The sequence below is a fragment of the Acipenser ruthenus genome, unplaced genomic scaffold (assembly GCF_902713425.1).
Source record: "Acipenser ruthenus unplaced genomic scaffold, fAciRut3.2 maternal haplotype, whole genome shotgun sequence".
In the NCBI taxonomy this organism is placed as follows: Eukaryota; Metazoa; Chordata; class Actinopteri; order Acipenseriformes; family Acipenseridae; genus Acipenser; species Acipenser ruthenus.
The window spans coordinates 365,777-384,734 of record NW_026708728.1 but is presented as its reverse complement, the minus strand read 5'-3'; the positions used below and the strand labels follow the sequence as shown (position 1 = coordinate 384,734).

Sequence of the window (18,958 nt, the reverse complement as noted above, 5' to 3'; positions counted from 1 at the left end):
GTTAGGGTTAGAGTTTAACTACATTAAACATTACACATTAAGTAGAGATCAAACAGCAAGCTTTCTGTTTTAAGAGCCAATGAGTGTATTTTATGTTTCTCTCTGATCTACCTCAGGAAGAAGCTGATATCCTGTTCATGAAAATATTAACTAAGAGACAGGAAAACAGGTTTACAGCAAGTCAATCTGTTGCGAAAAGTACATGTCAAGTATGAAGGACCTTCTGTTAACTGTTCTGCTCCACTGTCTGACATCAGGTACGGTACATATCTGAATTCTTTCTCTTACTCGTTACCTCTTGTTTTAATTAATAATGCAGTGCTAGTTTAAAACGGGATTGATCTTTATATTGCATCGAACAATTAAACAATGCAACGATGTTCAAGGCAAAATGTGACCAATGTCTTGACTGGAAGTCTTTGAAATGTTCAAATGAAGTTACAAAATGATATCTATATCTATCTATCTATATAGATAGATAGATAACTATAATCTCTATCTATCTATCTATCTATCTATCTATCTATCTATCTATCTATCTATCTATCTATGTATCTATCTATCTATCTATCAGCGACTACTTGTATAATTGTTTCCGATGCTTAGATGTTTTTTTTTTCAAAGTTTCAACAACTTCTTGAAGTCCGTAAAGTTAACGCAAACTACTTTTAAAATTTCTAAAAGTTGAAATAAAAAATAAAGACCAAAGGGAATAAGTAATAATGATGTCACAATATATAGAACGCCAGATTTGAAAATAAGCAACAGCAAGTCGTCATCATTTTTTTAAATTTATTAATTTCTTAGCAGACGCCCTTATCCAGGGCGACTTACAGTTGTTACAAGATATCACATTATTTTTGCATACAATTACCCATTTATGCAGTTGGGTTTTTACTGGAGCAATCTAGGTAAAGTACCTTGCTCACGGGTACAGCAGCAGTGTCCCCCACTGGGGATTGAACCCACAACCATCCAGTCAGGAGTCCAGAGCCCTAACCCTGCTCCACACTGCTGCCGTCAAACACCTAGAAATACCTCCAATGTTTTGATTCAAACACAGAGAAGAAAAATGTAAATACAGCCTATGTAATGTCTGTGCCACAAAATACTTCAATATACCATCTGTACAAAGTGCTGCTGGAAGGAAACCCTTCATTTTTTTCTACTGGTACAGACTGGAACCTGTTACCTGCAGAAGTTAGATCTGATATCTCCTGTAGTAATTTAAAAAAACTGCTATAAAGAAATGTTATGAATTTTATGACTATATATATATATATATATTTCCCGTAATACACAGCTGGTTGATACAGGAAACACGCACTGATTCACACAAGCAACACAGCGTGACCCTGTGTTCTGAACACTACATGCTGTGTGTAGTGTAAAGCTGAGGGAACACGAAACCCCATCTTCAGGAACAGCTGTGTCTTGAAACCTGGTTTCAGGAGACCCCCGTCCGACGGGAGACCTAGTTTGAGGTTTGCTGTATCAAACCCCGAGTCTCCCTGCCTGGTGCGCCGTGCAGTGGCCTGAAACCTACAGTCTCCTCAAACCAAGTTCCAAGCCACACAAAGCAGTAATTATGTTTTCTCCCTTAATTCCCAGGCACATGTAGTGAAAGCAATCCCATTGATCGATACGGAATAGATGGAGAATCTTTTCACCTGGATGTTGGAGAATACAACAACATGACATTCAAAAAGTTTCTGTGGCTTTATGCTGATAAGAAAAATCTAGTGGAATATACTTCCGAAACTGAGCATGTCGAAAATTATAACAAGCAAAACAAGTTTGAGTTTGACGAGAAGAATTTCTCCTTGCTTATTAAGAACCTGGAGAAGACAGACAGTGGGCTTTATAGAGCAGAAACAGTTCAAGATGATGGAGACAGGATTCGTGTTGTTACTTACAAGCTCAGTGTCCAAGGTATGTGTGTCTTTAACTTCAACACGTGTCGAGATATTCACTGTACTGTTTAAAGGAAATGTACAGCTTTCTATTAAGTGTCTCTTCCTCTTTCCTTGTGACCCTTTTCTTTCCTCACAGCTCCTGTCTCCAAACCCGTCATCACTAATACTTCCGACCCTGAAGGAGAATGCAACTCCACTCTGAAGTGCAAGGTGGAGAATGGGACGGAACTCTCCATTACATGGCTAGGGAATGGGATTAATAGCACCATGACACATGGGCGCTCCTCTGAACTTTGTCTGGATAACATCACTTGTAACAGCTGGCCGTTAACCTGCTACACAGAGAACAAAGTCAGCAATTCTTCGGAAACCATCGAGGCGCTGCAGTGTGAACGTCCATCGAGTAGGTTGCTTGTTTCTTATCATGTGTCCACATGTTTGACTGAGAACTATTATTATTATTATTATTATTATTATTATTATTATTATTATTATTATTATTATTATTATTATTATTATTATTTATTTCTTAGCAGACGCCCTTATCCAGGGCGACTTACAGTCGTAAACAAAAATACATTTCAAGAATCACAGTACAAGTAATAATACAATTAAGAGCAAGATAAATACAATGACTTTGGTTCTAGCAAGTACAAGTGTGACAAAATACGATTCAATAACGGAGCAGATAACAGTGTCAGTGATAGTTACATCAGGATATAATTAAATACAAAATACTACAGATTAAATAACACTTGACAGATTACAGTACTCTAAAGTACAGGATTAAATGCAGTAAAATAGGGGGCAGATAAGAGCAAGTAAAGCGCATTTAAGGAAGGGTTATGTGTCCCGGGGGAAAAACAGAGGAGTTCTACAGGTGCTTTCTGAAGAGGTGAGTCTTGAGGAGGCGCTGGAATGTGGTCAGGGACTGGGCAATTCCTGACCAGAACTAGATTTTAGGGTTACTGTTTCTGTAGAGCAAATCTGTAACGGGTTGAATAATGTTCCCTTGTTAACATATTGAATTCCTCACCCTCTATATAGAATGAACTCCCGCAGCTTCATAAAGCCCAATGAAAGCTGCTTAATAATGTCAAGTTATTAACATATTGAATTACACACCAGCGCTTTGTAGTTTTCCCCATATACGTTGACATTTCTAAAAATTTGACATTTCAAAATCACTTGTATGGCTTCAAGTAGACTTATGCAATATCATTTTGCAGTTTCTTGTTAAATCAAATATCAAAATTTTAGGTGATGCAAAACTTTTGTCCAGAGCTGAATGCTACAGCTGTTAAAATAAGTTTACCTTGTTTTTTAATAGATTCTGCTTTACAGTTAAATTTCTGGCTGATTCTAAGCATCGGAATCATCGGAATCATCATCCCAATCATCATCATCATCATCAGAATTTTTTGGATCAAGCACAGAAATAAAAAGAAAGGTACATTGATACTAACGTGTCTATTTCTGTCAGCAAACTATCTATAAACTGCTGCCTGGGAGTTGAAACATATACTGTAAATCGTTCTCTCTCTCACAGTAGAGTCCAAACTACAAGAGGCAAACTCAAATCAGTAACACTTTCAATTGAGAGTCTCTAATGACTGTGTGTTTGCATATCAGTTACTTAGGTCAGCAGTGTGGAGTAGTGGTTAGGGCTCTGGACTCTTGACCAGAGGGTCGTGGATTCAATCCCAGTTGGGGGACACTGCTGTGGTACCCTTGAGCAAGGTACTTTACCTAGATTGCTCCAGTAAAAACCCAACTGTATAAATGGGTAACTGTATGTAAAAATAATGTGTAAAAAAATATTGTAATTGTATGTAAAAATAATGTGATGTCTTGTAACAATTGTAAGTCGCCCTGGATAAGGGCATCTGCTAAGAAGTAAATAATAATAATAATAATTAGTAAATACATGTGTGCTCACACATCATCACAATGTTAATATGCATGTATGTTTTTTATAATCCCTACAGAGGAATATTTAGTCAGCACAACAGATGCTTCAGTTGGGGTGAACAGACAGGTATGAAAATAGATATTTCAAGATATATCACGACAAGACATCATATGAAATTTCTAATTAAAGTTCGGGAGGAGGGTCAGACACCAATCTCCGCATCGCCAAATTGAATCATTCAATTTACACATTAGCTAATTTAAATTGTTAGCACTATAAATACCCTCTTCACTTATCTCTCAGTTGCGTTTTGATTTCATCGTAACCCACCACCTCCCCATCTCCTCCTTTCTTAATAACAAATTTTATGTTTTATCAAATGGGGGTCTCAGCCTCGTCCAGTCGGCCAGGCAGCGAACCCTCAAACCAAGTTAGGTTTGATGCCAAATGAATGTGTATATTCAGCATACTTTTCTGTTAAATCGCATACTCCGCATTCTCTACAATAAATATTTGTACTAAAACATTTTGTGATTGGTGTTTGTCCCGAACTACTGAAATTTATTAAAGCAGAAAAAAAAACTGTTGTCAGGTTCAACAGTGATCATTTTCTCTATACAACAAATGTTCCTAAATATTGAAATGCTTTCCTGAAAAACAGTAAACGCTAAACTGTAGACTATTTTGTTTTGAAGACATTTTAATTTTTGTAAGATTTTCTTTTATTTTAAAGATATTCTATTTGAAAGATGTTTTAATGATGTTTTTCTGTTTTAATAAAACGTCCCCGTCTTCTACCGGAGAGAGCGATCTTTAGCAGAAATATATTTAGTTCTTTGATGCAGCTGGTATCTTTTTTCAGTGAAGACATTTTAAAGAAAGCGCACAGCTCTGTGCAGTCGTGTGTTCAATCATTTACCAGGAAGGAAGCAAACTAAACCGGCTGCCAGGTTCCTGAACGCAGCGTGACAGGCAGCGCCTCAATCAGGCAAACATTAGCTGGATTTATTTTTAAGTGATGAAAAATATGGATATTTACGTTATTCTTTCAGAAACTGCACTTTTAACAGGGAACTACATATTACACAATGGGCAATGATAAAAATACTTAATGTAATGTTACCTTTATTTGTTTGTGTGTTTGTTTTGCAGTCGATAACAACAGAGTACGACGTTGTGAGGCCAGAACGGATAAATCAGCCCACAGACCTTCCCCCAGAAATCACAACCATCTACGCTACTGTTCGAAAAACAAGCATCAAAAGCATTTGTTAAACAACAATGAATGGGTGAAAAATAAGATAACATGCGGTAGGTGATATATGTTCATAGTTTTATCTTGTATCGGAAACTGCTAGCAAAAAACACAGAAAGGGGAAAGTCCTTCATTAAGTTTGGAAAAACGCCCCCGGTGGAAATGATGATGTTATTTTAAACCCAGTTGTTTATTTATAACTATATAGGTAAGTACACAATGGTATCAGAAAAGGGGTTAGGGTTATATGTGGCAGCAGTGTGGAGTAGTGGTTAGGGCTCTGGACTCTTGACCGGAGGGTTGTGGGTTCAATCCCCAGTGGGGGACACTGCTGTTGTACCCTTGAGCAAGGTACTTTACCTAGATTGCTCCAGTAAAAACCCAACTGTAAAAATGGGTAATTGTATGTAAAATAATGTGATATCTGTATAATGTGAAATAATGTATAATGTGATATCTTGTAACAATTGTAAGTCGCCCTGGATAAGGGCGTCTGCTAAGAAATAAATAATAATAATAATATATAGTAACTCTGTATAGTAATGATGTGTAAGCACACATTATTATTTATTTCTTAGCTGATGCCCTAACCCAGAGAGACTTACAAGATATCACATTATTTTTACATACAATTACATTTACATTCAGTTACCCATTTATACAGTTGGGTTTTTTACTGGAGCAATCTAGGTAAAGTACCTTGCTCAAAGGTACAGCAGCAGTGTCCCCCCCACCTGGGATTGAACCCAAGACCCTCCGGTCAAGAGTCCAGAGCCCTAATCACTACTCCACACTGCTGCCCGTGGATTTACAAAGTAACTAATATGTAATCGCACAGCAATTAGAGATGCAATGGAAATTCTATCCGTTTTTTTTAAGACATATTTTTTTAAAAATGAGACATTCTTTACATAGTTATAAATAAACTTTTAAAATGTCATCAACATTTCCACTGCAGGCATTTCTCAAAACATCCTGGAGGACTTCCCCTTTCTGTGGGTGTGTTATTTTTCTAGTGGTTTCCGATACAAGATAAAACTGTGTGGAGTGTAAGATTTGGCAGTATATCACTTACTGCAAAAACTTGCTACCAAAAACACATGTGTAAGTGTTTGGATAAGAGTTTAAAGGCTTGACCGTGTTAGTCTGTATCTTTTTGATTATTGCAAGTTTGGTTCCTCCAGTGATGGAGGTGTTTCATTTTTACACTCTGTAGAGGGCAAAGACGATTTTTGGGGACGATAGCAAACAGGGCAATAGCTAAGTTTATATCTACAGAGTAGTGAAAAACATACATTGAACACCAAAAAATCATACCGTAGTACCACCTATACAGATGTATACCCCTGTAACACATCATAGGAAGAAGTGTGGTTCAGTGGTTAAAGTCCAGGGCTTGTAACCATAAGGTCACCGGTTCAAATCCCATCTCTGCCACTTTTCTGACTCACTGTGTGCGACACTGAGCAAGTCACTTCACCTCCTTGTGCTCCATCCTGTGGATGAGGTGTTAAATCAATGTCCTATTGGAAGTGACTCTGCATATAATGCACAGTTCACAGCCTACCTCTGTAGAGCGCTTTGTGATGGTGATCCACTATGAAAGGCGCTATATAAAAAGAACGATATTGTTATGTATTGCTTTGATCAAAAGTTTTGCATCACCTAGAATTTTAGGATTGACACATTTGAAAAACTACATGAACATAATTTAGATATTTTATTATTATAATTTAACAGACGCCTTTATCCAAGGCGACTTACAGAGACTAGGGTGTATGAACTATGCATCAGCTGCAGAGTCACTTACAACTACTTCTCACCCGAAAGACGGAGCACAAGGAGGTGAAGTGACTTGCTCAGGGTCACACAATGAGTCAGTGGCTGAGGTGGGATTTGAACCGGGGACCTTCTGGTTACAAGCCCTTGGCTTTAACCACTGGACCACATAGCCTCCTTTTTCAGGTAAACTTCAGCAATCTGTTGCTGTTACTGTAAGCTAAGTGACATACAAGCAAAATGCATTTAGTATAATCGCTTCCTGTTGTATAAGCTAGGCGATAATGGAATGAGTGATATTCAATAAACGGGATAGTTTGATACGCTGTCATCAGCAGTAGCAATTTCTCAGCAGGACCCGTCTACTTGAGTAATATTCTGTGTTTCTGTGTTTCCTGGTGTATTTATTCATTCTTCTGCTGAATAATTTAATGTTACGTTTTCTAATAAATGTATTTTTTTTTACTGTAGTCCTTTTTTTTTGAGGATCCGTTTTTTTTGTTTGTTTGTTTTTTACGGTTATAAGTCCGTGTGTGTTTTGGCTGACGTGTCTTCTTTTTGTGTGCAGTGTTTTGTTTTGTTAAGTTTTTCGTTTTTATTAAACTCTCGCAGCAGCGTTTCGTTCACAGTAGTGTTGTCTGTCTACTTCCTGAAATGACGTCACCACCAGCCACCCTGATCACAAACTTCATTTTCAGTCGTTTGAACCACAGACATCCTCCCAGCATCTGAACTTGTTCAGGTAAACACACATTTTTTTTATTATAAAACAGACAAGACACAGTCAATATTTCTGAATTGTAATGATAGTTACAAAAACACTGGAAATAACGTCAAGACAAAACTTGAGATACAAATGAAATGAAAAGAACCCTCCGCCAGCCTCCTAGCAGGCCGCCTCCTACGGAATGTTAACCCCGTAGTCTCCAGCGCCCCCTGCTGGTGGGAGGTGAACTTTTTTCAGTGCAGTTCAGTGTATTTAATGTCATGACAGCACTGAAGACGTAGCAGATACTGAAGATCAGTACAGTAGAGTGGTTTCATTTACAAATGACTCGTTTACAGAAAAGACAGCGATGATTCTTACTATAGATATCATGCAGATTTCAAGTTCGCTGTAACATTTTATAAGTAACTTGAACTAAGCAACTGTTTAAAAGCTGGAAACAATTACTAAGGTCTAATTAAGCAAAGTATTAGTTCAATTAAGGGTCTAGTTCAGGGGTGCCCAATCCTGGTCCTGGAGGGCCGGTGTCCTCCTGGCTTTTGTTCCAACTGTACACTAAATTGCTTAATTGGACCAAAAAGGGTTAGGGTTAGGGTAAGGGTTAGGGTTAGGGGGATTAGGGTTGGGGTTAGGGTTGGGGTTGGGGTTGGGGTTGGGGTTGGGGTTGGGTTTAGGGGGGTCAGGGTTATATCGTGCAAGAATATTTACACATTAAGTACTTTGATGGTGACATGAAAATAAAAGAAGTTCTGTTAAGGACTACTGTTAAAAAAAATACTTTCATTAGAAAATGTAACATCAATATTCAACAGAAGAAAAAATACATACAACATATTTATTTCTTAGCAGATACCCTTAGCCAGAGCGACTTACAATTGCTACAAGATTTTTTTACATACAATTACATTATTTTTTTACACATTATTTTTACATACAATTCCCCATTTATACAGTTGGGTTTTTACTGGAGCAATCTAGGTAAAGTACCTTGCTCAAGGGTACAGCAGCAGTGTCCCCCACCTGGGATTGAACCCACGACCCTCCGGTCAGGAGTCCAGAGCCCTAACCACTACTCCACACTGCTATAGTAAGCATTTTCTTTTTTAATTTATTTTACTATTATTATTTTTTTTATCTAGATTAAAATCTATATATATATATATATATATATATATATATATATATATATATATATATATATATAGCAAGAGGATATCAGCTCACCTGGATGAAAATGCCAGACTATAGAAATGGGTTTTTAGGGTAGATTTGAAGACATTGACTAAAGAGGCTTTTCTAATTATGATGGGCATTGTTCCATAGTTTAGGTGCCATATAACTAAAACATCTACCACCTGAAGTTTTTTTCGGAATAATCGGTACAGACAGTAGGCCAGCATCCAGTGACTGGAGAGGGCGACTGGGGACATAGAGTTCCAAAAGATCTTTAAGGTGTGGAGATGGGACACCATTTACAGCCTTATAAGTTAGCATCAACACCTTAAAATCTATTCTAGAACTAACCAGTAGCCAATGCAAAGATGCCAGCGCCAGGGTGATATGCTCTCGCCTCTTGACCCGAGTTAAAGTTCTAGCTGCAGCATTTTATAGATCACTCCATTATTATTTATTTCTTAGCAGACACCCTTATCCAGGGCGACTTACAATTGTTACAAGATATCACTTTTTTTTTTACATACAATTACCCATTTATATAGTTGGGTTTTTTACTGGAGCAATCTAGGTAAAGTACCTTGCTCAAGGGTACAGCAGCAGTGTCCCCCACTTGGGATTGAACCCATGACCCTCCGGTCAAGAGTCCAGAGCCCTAACCACTACTCCACACTGCTGTAAGACAGCAGCGAGGGGGTTAAAGCCTCCCTGAAGGAAAAAAAATGTGCGGAATGCACATTTGTTTAATTTAATTGTATTTTGCTTTGTTGTTAATCAGTTCCATTGCTTAATTATTCCCTGCACCTGGAGATCATTATTAAATTAGAACCAGGTGCAGGGTATAAAAGGAGAGCAGTCAGTTTGTTCAGGGCTGCTGAGTAGAAGGAGGCAGAAGAGGTGCTCTGCTTCCGAGCAGTCAGGAGGAAACGTAAGGGGTGTAAACTTGTGTGATTTTTGTCTGTTTGTGGTGGTGTATTTGGTGGGGAAACGGCTTAGCCATCCCATTTATAATCAGGGTGTTCCCGAAAGTTTAGTCAGTGCTCAGAAAGAGCTAGTGATGATGTGTAAGCACATATGTATTTACTAAGTAACTACTATGTAAATACACCGTCATTAGAGACTCTTAATGGAAAGTGTCACACATTTTTTTAAAACATTCTTTGCTTAGTTAAAATTAAATTTCCTGATTTAGAATGACAGCAACATCAAACTCTGAACAGTGTAACATGTGACGGCATATCACATACTGCATGTTACCTTATTTTTGACTTCTTAATTGTGGTTGAACAATTGCTTTCTATACTTGTTTTTTGAACAGAAGCATAGATGGTTTTGTTGTCTGGGGGAAGGTCTGTGGGCTGATTCAGTTGATCTTTCCTTACAAGGTCGTACACGGATGATGTTTGCTTCTGTGTTGATGTCGACTGCAAAATGAAAAACATATAAATAAACACTTTGCATGAAATAATTGTTTTAGTATCATTTGTTTTTATATCATTGCAAATTGTGTAATTTGTAGTTCGCAGTGAAAAGTCCAGTTTCTGAAAGGAGTAGAGTAAATATATATATTCTTTATCACTTAAAAATAAATTCAGCTAATGTTTGCCTGATTGAGGCGCTGCCTGTCACTCCACGTTCAGGAACCTGGCAGCCGGTTTAGTTTGCTTCCTTCCTGTAAATGATTGAACACACGACTGCACAGAGCTGTGCGGTTTCTTTAAAATGACTTTTGTTAAAAAGCCACCAGCTGCGTCAACTATCTGAAATATTTCTTCTAAAGATCGCTCTGTCCAGTACAGGAAAAGAACATTTCACATGTCTGTTGTCATTTTTACATTTATTCATGTTTTTATTTTGTTTGATAATTCACTGCTGGTGAAAACAGAAAGTCTTCAAAAGGTGGACATAAAAAGAAATCGACAATTTAGCACTTAATGTTTTTCAGGAAAGCATTTCAATATTTAGGAACATTTGTTGCATAGAGTAAATGATCACGTTTGAATGTGACAACGCTTTTTTCTGCTTTAAGAAATATTATGTTTCATCGTGAAATATCTTGAAATATCTATTTTCAGACCGTGACATGCTGTGAAATAAGCAATGTTTTTACCCTGATAGTTATTATCTTAAATCCTTACCTGATTAGTCTCCCCAACCGTAGCATATGTTGTGTTGACTGAATCTTCCACTTTTAGATTTGAAAATCCTGCAATACCACGTTTCTGGAGTTTGGTTTTGGGTTCTGTTTGACTCGGTTTCAGCTCTGGACAAAGTTTTGCATCACCTAGAATTTTAGGATTGAGACATAATTTAACATAATTTAGATATTTCATATATCATTGTGTTTTCAAAGACACTACAAAATGATATTGCAAAAGTCTACCGGAAGGAAGCCATAATTGTAAGAAGTAGTATTTCATGTTAGATTTCGAAATGTCATATTTTTCAATTGATTTCAGTTTTGTTAAGTTGGTTGTAGTATTCAAAATGTGTTTGCGTCTTAATTCTGATTGTGAATTTATGTCATTTCTGATCTTCCAAAATTTGGTAGAACTTTCCATTGAGAGTATCTAAGGACTCTGTGTTTACACAGCAGTTACTTAGTAAATACATGTGTGCTCACACGTCATTACAATGTTATTACACATAATGTAAATTGTTATTGTTTTAGTTTACAACTGTGAATTTCATAGTCCCCCGGCAATAGCTGCTTTTTTATACTGTACCTGTTTGTCTGTTTCTTTGAAGGATGAAATAGAAGATGAAGATGATGATGAGGAGGAAGATGATGCCAACAGATAGACCGATATATACCCATAGCGAGTTTGAAACAAGCCCTATAAAATGAATATTTAAATAACTTGGTGTTCTTATAATATTTTAAGAAGGAGAAGAAGGATGAGGAGGAGAAGAAGAACAACAAGAAGGAGAAGAACAAGGAAGAGGAGGAGAAGAAGGAGGAAGAGGAGGAGGAGAAGAAGAACAACAAGGAAGAGAAGAAGAAGATGAAGGAGGAGGAGGAGAAGATGAAGGAGGAAGAGAAGAAGAATAACAAGGAGAAGAACAAGGAGGAGGAGAAGGAGGAAGAGGAGGAGGAGAAGAAGGAGGAGAAGGAGAAGAAGGAGAAGGAGGAGGAGGAGGAGAAGAAGAACAACAAGGAAGAGAAGAAGATGAGATGAAGGAGGAGGAGGAGAAGATGAAGGAGGAAGAGAAGAAGGAGAAGAAGAAGATGAAGGAGGAGAAGAAGAAGGTGGAGGAGGAGAAGGAAAAGGAGGAGGAGAAGGAGGAGAAGGAGGAGGAGAAGAAAGAAATTGATAGGGAAGAAAATGAAAATGAACAAGAAAATGAAAGACAAAAATCTGAGAAAGAAGGAAAAGGAAAAGAAACAGAAAGAAATAGAGAAGAAAACAAAGAAAAAAAGAAAATAAATTGAGAGAGAAAGAAAGAGAAGAAAAAGAACATGAAGAAGAAAACGAAGAGGCAGAAGGAGAAACACACCTGGTTGACTGCATGTCAGCTTGTTCTTCATAATGATGGTGGCGTTCTTGCTGACTCGATTCTCTGCATAGCAAGTGAAGGATTCTTCATCGCCGGCGCTGGGGACCGGAGTGTACTCCAGGAAACTACCATTAGTGATTGACTTTGTGTTGTTGATCCCAGTCTCTTCCCAGTAAATAAAAACATCATCCCTGTACTCCACTGAACAGTTCAGAGTGACAATGCACGTTTCGTTAGCGTTCAACGTCTCTGTGAGGTTTATCATAGGTTTAGGGACAGCCGCTGAAAGAAAAGAGCAAAAAAAAATATCACTTATAAAAGAATGATGCAGAAATCGTTCACCTTGGTTGGTTAATCTGACTCATTACATATCGTTAGCAGCAGTAATTAACTTGTCACAATGCAATTGTCAGCTGGGAAGCAGGTGTACCAGGCCATCCGATCTGATTGAGATCAGTCGATTCAATGGGACGTTATCAAGGAAAATCATCCCATAGGAATGGGCCAGTAGGTACCTACTAGCCTCCCACAACAGGTAGAGTCTGTCCAGATCAAGCAATTTAATGGACGCCGGGTGTAGTATCCGCTAGAGGGCGCTAAACAAGCGATGTTGAAATAACAGTACAAAATTCCTTTAATAGTAACACAGTTAGGTTTGGGGGTTGAGATTAGGGTTAGCAGTAGACTTTAGGTTTAGGGGTAGGGGGTAGATTTAGGGGTTTCTCCCTATTAGAAAGAAGCTAAAAATATTCTTATTTCATAAGATATGCTAACTCAATCAACTGTCAAATGTTTTGATAGCGATATTTCATGCTGTCTGCTGTAAGTGTATATTCATGTACTGCGCAGAACTCTGAAAACGCTCGTGGTCAGTTATTATTATTTGTTTATTTAGCAGATGCCTTTACCCAAGGCGACTTACAGAGACTAGGGTGTGTGAACTGTGCATCAGCTGCAGAGTCACTTACAACTACGTCTCACCCGAAAGACGGAGCACAAGGAGGTGAAGTGACTTGCTCAGGGACACACAATGAATCAGTGGTTGAGGTGGGATTTGAACCGGGGACCTCCTGGTTACAAGCTCATTTCTTTAACCACTGGACCACACAGCCTCCTTTGTTGTGTTCTAAGAAACTTTTTAAATAGAAAAATGAGTAGGCTAGTAGGTACCTATTATATGGGATGATCTGGTTTGATAACGTGCTATTTAATGCATTGATTTCAATCAGATCAGCTGACCAGGCACTGTCGTGTGCTGCACTGCTGTGACGGGTTCTGTCCCCTGTCGGCTCTCTTGCTGTTACCATTACAGTTTGTCATTCATAAATCATATTAGTCATTTCATTTCTCCGCTCACAATGATTCAAGTGTTCAACTCAGTTAGCTTCATTGCACCATTTGATTTTACTGGACACCATGTCATTAAGAGGTTGCCTCAGTTTAAAATTGTTTATTACCTTTAATTCAGAATTTCCCATCCAAGTCTCCCCCTTCAGCTACACACTTATTACAAAATGTATTTTATTTTTGTTATTATAAGTAACGTGACTCATTGGAAAAAAAGCTGTGGTTGCTGGGTTATTTTCAGATATTTTGGTATAGGCCCAGTTTGCACCCACAGTGTGACTTTCACTGCTTCAAATCTTCTTTACATACAAATTTCAAAGCTTACGTGTGGGTGCTTCAAGTATGATTCACTATTTTTTTTAGGCAGGGAAATTCTAAATTAATGTGACAAACCTGTGTGGAGTGAGGAGTCGAGGTAACCTGGCTTGCCATTTGTTCTTCTTCTTCTTATTAATCAGTCATTTAGCAGATGCTTTTATCTGAAGCGACTTACAGAGACTAGGAGGTGAACTCTGCATCATCAACAACTGCTGCTGCTGCAGATTTACTTCCAATAGGACCTTGTTTGTTTTATGTCTCTTCTGAAGGACGGAGCACAAGGGGGTTCAGTGACTTGCTCAGAGTCACACACACACAGGGAGTCAGTGGCTGCTGCAGAGTCACTTCCAATAGGACCTCGTTTGTTTGACCTCTCATCCTGAAGGACGCAGCACAAGGGGGTTCAGTGACTTGCTCAGGGTCACACACACAGAGGGAGTCAGTGGCTGCTGCAGAGTCACTTCCAATAGGAGCTCGTTTGTTTGACGTCTCATTATTATTATTATTTATTTCTTAGCAGACGCCCTTATCCAGTGCGACTTACAATTGTTACAAGATACCACATTATACATTATTTCACATACGATTACCCATTTATACAGCTGGGTTTTTACTGGAGCAATCTAGTTAAAGTACCTTGCTCAAGGGTACAGCAGCAGTGTCCCCCCACCAGGGATTGAACCCTAACCACTACTCCACACTGCTGCTCACCTGAAGGACGGAGCACAAGGAGGTTCAGTGACTTGCTCAGGGTCACACACACACAGGGAGTCAGTGGCTGCTGCAGAGTCACTTCCAATAGGAGCTCGTTTGTTTGACATCTCATCCTGAAGGACGGAGCACAAGGAGGTTCGGTGACTTGCTCAAGGTCACACACACACAGCGAGTCAGTGGCTGAGCTGGGATTTGAACCATGAACCGCCTGGTATGAATCCCTTTACTTTAACCACTGGACCAGCAAGCCTCCTTTTTCCCTTATCGAAAACATTAATATATATATATATATATATATATATATATATATATAAAATGTTAACGAGCCTTGCGGCTCGGGTTCGTTTCACCCTTTAAAATACCGACCAGACACAGAGATGGAGGGTTTGAAAGCGTTTTTGTGCTAATTTTTAATGCAGAACAAAATAAAACAAACACAAAATAAACACCTAGCTCTCTACGAGCACTAACACACAAGAACACCCTGACTACAAGTGGGACAGCTAGGCTGTTTCCCCACCAAACAATACACAAAAACCACACCTTTTTCCCTCACGACTGCCAGGAAGCAGAGCACTCCTTTCTGCCGCCTTCTTCTTAGCAGCCCCGAGCAAACTGACTGCTTTTCTTTTATACCCTGCACCTGGCTGCAATTTAATAATAAGCACTAGGTGCAGGGGATAATTAAGCAATACAACAATTAACAAAACCAATCAAAAATATACAATATATATATTGTAACACAGCTTAATATCCTCCCTGCAGAAAACATGTGCGTATGCACCGTTTTGTTAATTGTTTTATTATTTAATTATCACCCGCACCTGGTTACGATTGTAAATTGGAACAAGGTGCAGGGTATTTAAGAGAGATAGCTAAACTACTCGGGGCTGCTGAGTAGAAGGAAACAGAAGGCTGTGTGTGCTGTTTCCGAGCAGTCTCCTTTGTAAGTACCGTGGTGTGTTTGTCTGCCGGTAAACAGCTTAGCTGTCCGGTTTGGTAGTTAGGGTGAACCTACCTGTGTAGTTAGCGCTCCAAACAGAGCTAGGTGTTTATTTTGTGTATTAAAATTAGCGTGTAAGCGCTTAAACTCCATTTCTTGTGTCCTGGGTCCTGCTTTTAAAGGGGCAACGAACCAGAGTGCCGCTTTGTTACTATATATATATATATATTAAAATGCTGCTTGAGAGAATGACACGTGTTGAAGTTAAAGACACACATACCTTGGACTCTCAGCTTGTAAGTAACAACATGAATCCTTTCTCCATCATCTTGAACTGTTTCTGCTCTATAAAGCCCACTGTCTGTATTCTCCAGCTTCTTAATAAGCAAGGAGAAAGTCTTCTTATCAAACTCCATCTTTTCTTCATTCTTGTAATAGTCAATATCCTGTGTTTTCAGATTATATTCCGTTATGATTTTGGTGTTCTTGCTCCACACAAACTTTCTGAATGTCAAGTTGTTGTATTCTTCAACATCCAGGTGAAAAGATTCTCCATCTAATCCGTATCGATCAGTGGGATTGCTCTCACTACCTGTGCCTGGGAATTAAATGAGGAAACGGAACTGCGGTCAATATTAAAATATCTACAGCTATGGACAATTTTAGGATATGAACATCATTTTGATATTTTATTTAACATCATCTACTGGAAGCTATATTCGTAGTAATATTTCATGTTAGATTCTTCAATTGTTGTCAGTTTCTCTGCTAAGTATATGGAAAACTACAAAGCATAATTCAATATGTTGACGTATCATTATTCAGCAGGTTTCATTCGACGTTATGAAGCAAAATTGGTTAATTCTATAGATTGATGATGCAAAACATCCTGCATTATTATTTATTTCTTAGCAGATGCCCTTATCCAGGGTGACTTACAATTGTTACAAGATATCGCATTATTTTTACATACAATTCCCCATTTATACAGTTGGGTTTTTTTACTGGAGCAATCTCGGTAAAGTACCTTGCTCAAGGGTACAGCAGCAGTGTCCCCCCCACCTGGGATTGAACCCACACCCCTCCGGTCAAGAGTCCAGAGCCCTAACCGCTACTCCACACTGCTGCCCATAAATATAATTTTGTAACTTCATTTGAACATTTTAAAGACTTCCAGTCAAGACTGGTCACATTTTGCCTTGAACATCGTTGCATTATTTAATTGTTCGATGCAATATAAAGAACAATCCCTTTTTAAACTAGCATTGCATTATTAATTAAAACAAGAGGTAACGAGTAAGAGAATTAATTCAGATATGTACCGTACCTGATATCAGACAGTGGAGCAGAACAGTTAACAGAAGGTCCTTCATACTTGACACGTACTTTTCGCTTGAGAATTACTTTCTGTGAACCTGATTTCCTGTAACAGGAAGCTTCTTCTGTGGTAGATCAGAGAGAAGATAAATGAGTCATTGGCTGTTAAAAAGCCTTTGCTATCCATGTTCAATGTAAACCTAACCTAACTCTAGCCCTAGCCCTAGCCCTTTTCTGATACAATTGAGAGAGAGCGAGAGAGAGAGAGAGAGAGAGAGAGAGAGAGAGAGAGAGAGAGAGAGAGAGAGAGAGAGAGAGAGAGAGAGAGAGAGAGAGAGAGAGAGGGGGGGGGGGGAGGGGGGAACAGAAGTTAACAACTTAGTCTCTCGCTCTTATATATATATATATATATCATGCAAAAAGATGTACACATCAATTACATTGTAACTCTGCATAATAACATTGTAATGATGTGTAAGCACACATGTATTTACTAAGTAACTACTATGTAAATACACAGCAATTGGAGGCACTTGACAGAAAGTTTTACCTGTAGGACTTTGTACCCCAAATTAAAAACAACAGCCACAAGTTCAAAACTTCTTTTCTGTTTTTCATCATGCTGGTTTATATTGCTGTTTTGTTTTATTACTGATTCAGGGGAAGTGGTTCGATGTTTAAATGAATGTAGTCTCACTGGACCGGTTTGTTTTGTGATTCTCAGAAAAAGTATTTCTGCAGTCTCGTAAGAAAATTTACAAACGAGAGGAGGCCATTCGGCCCATCTTGCTCGTTTGGTTGTTAGTAGCTTATTGATCCCAGAATCTCATCAAGCAGCTTCTTGAAGGATCCCAGGGTGTCAGCTTCAACAACATTACTGGGGAGTTGGTTCCAGACCCTCACAATTCTCTGTGTAAAAAAGTGCCTCCTATTTTCTGTTCTGAATGCCCCTTTATCTAATCTCCATTTGTGACCCCTGGTCCTTGTTTCTATTTTCAAGTCAAAGAAGTCCCCTGGGTCGACATTGTCAATAACTTTTAGGATTTTGAATGTTTGAATCAGATCGCCACGTAGTCTTCTTTGTTCAAGACTGAATAGATTCAATTCTTTTAGCCTGTCTGCATACGACATGCCTTTTAAACCCGGGATTATTCTGGTTGCTCTTCTTTGCACTCTTTCTAGAGCAGCAATATCCTTTTTGTAACGAGGTGACCAGAACTGAACACAACATTCTAGATGAGGTCTTACTAATGCACTGTAAAGTTTTAACATTACTTCCCCTTTTTTAAATTCAACACTTTTCACAATATATCCGAACATCTTGTTGGCCTTTTTTATAGTTTCCCCACACTGTCTAGATGAAGACATTTCCGACTCAAACTCATCTGGGTTTTTTCAACTGAAATATGTGGTATCTTTCACTCCGAGAATGTGTCAAACAGAACAGCCAAGTGTGAAACACGTATCTCAACTACGAGAAAAGCACCCACACGCATTTCAGGAAGCACAGCCTTAAAGATTTAGCTTCACAAGCTTTGTAAGATTTTCAAACACGTACGGGAGAGAGTTTTTGCACATCAACTCCCGAAGATATGGAATTGCTTCCATCACAGTAAGAAGATGGAATCTGATCATCTTTCTTTCTCTGGTTTTAATTAAAGGTCGTATTTTTTTGCTAAGAACCTTCTGCCAATGCTTCTCCTGCTTCAGTCCACGTTAACAGATCTGCTGCTTAATCTACATGTGACTACACACTGACTGCATGCCCGCCAGAGGGCTCCCCTGGGTCCTAAACCCTGCTATGTATTATTATAATTTTATTATTATTTATTTCTTAGCAGACACCCTTATCCAGGGTGACTTACAGTCGTAAACAAAAATACATTTCAAGAATTACAGTACAAGTATTAATACAATTAAGAGCAAGATAAATACAATGACTTTGGTTCTAGCAAGTACAAGTATATGACAAAATACGATTCAATAACGGAACAGATAACAGTGTCAGTGATAGTTACATCAGGATATAATTCAATACAAAATACTACAGATTAAATAA

The 18,958-nt window shown here is 38.4% G+C and overlaps 2 protein-coding genes across 3 annotated transcripts; one reads left to right on the top strand and one right to left on the bottom strand.

Moving 5' to 3' along the window:
* The first annotated feature begins 143 nt into the window (after positions 1–143).
* On the top strand, positions 144–7,332 carry LOC131735559 (HEPACAM family member 2-like). Its single transcript, XM_059021663.1, has 6 exons — positions 144–257; positions 1,612–1,932; positions 2,053–2,319; positions 3,247–3,366; positions 3,905–3,954; positions 4,981–7,332. The coding sequence occupies exons 1-6, from the start codon at positions 203–205 to the stop codon at positions 5,101–5,103; spliced, it is 936 nt and encodes a 311-aa protein (XP_058877646.1). The 5' UTR covers positions 144–202; the 3' UTR covers positions 5,104–7,332.
* Positions 7,333–8,775: 1,443 nt separating this feature from the next.
* LOC117410134 (SLAM family member 9-like) lies at positions 8,776–17,110 on the bottom strand. 2 transcript variants are annotated; one of them, XM_059021651.1, is made up of 6 exons: positions 16,910–17,110; positions 15,863–16,180; positions 12,261–12,542; positions 11,489–11,599; positions 10,901–11,046; positions 8,776–10,186 (listed from the first exon to the last, which is right to left on the bottom strand). In XM_059021651.1, exons 1-6 carry the CDS (start codon positions 16,953–16,955, stop codon positions 10,016–10,018), a joined length of 1,074 nt encoding a protein of 357 aa, XP_058877634.1. In that variant the 5' UTR covers positions 16,956–17,110; the 3' UTR covers positions 8,776–10,015. The 2 variants fall into 2 exon arrangements, with proteins under 2 accessions (XP_058877634.1, XP_058877635.1); XM_059021652.1 differs by lacking the exon at positions 11,489–11,599.
* Positions 17,111–18,958: the final 1,848 nt, after the last annotated feature.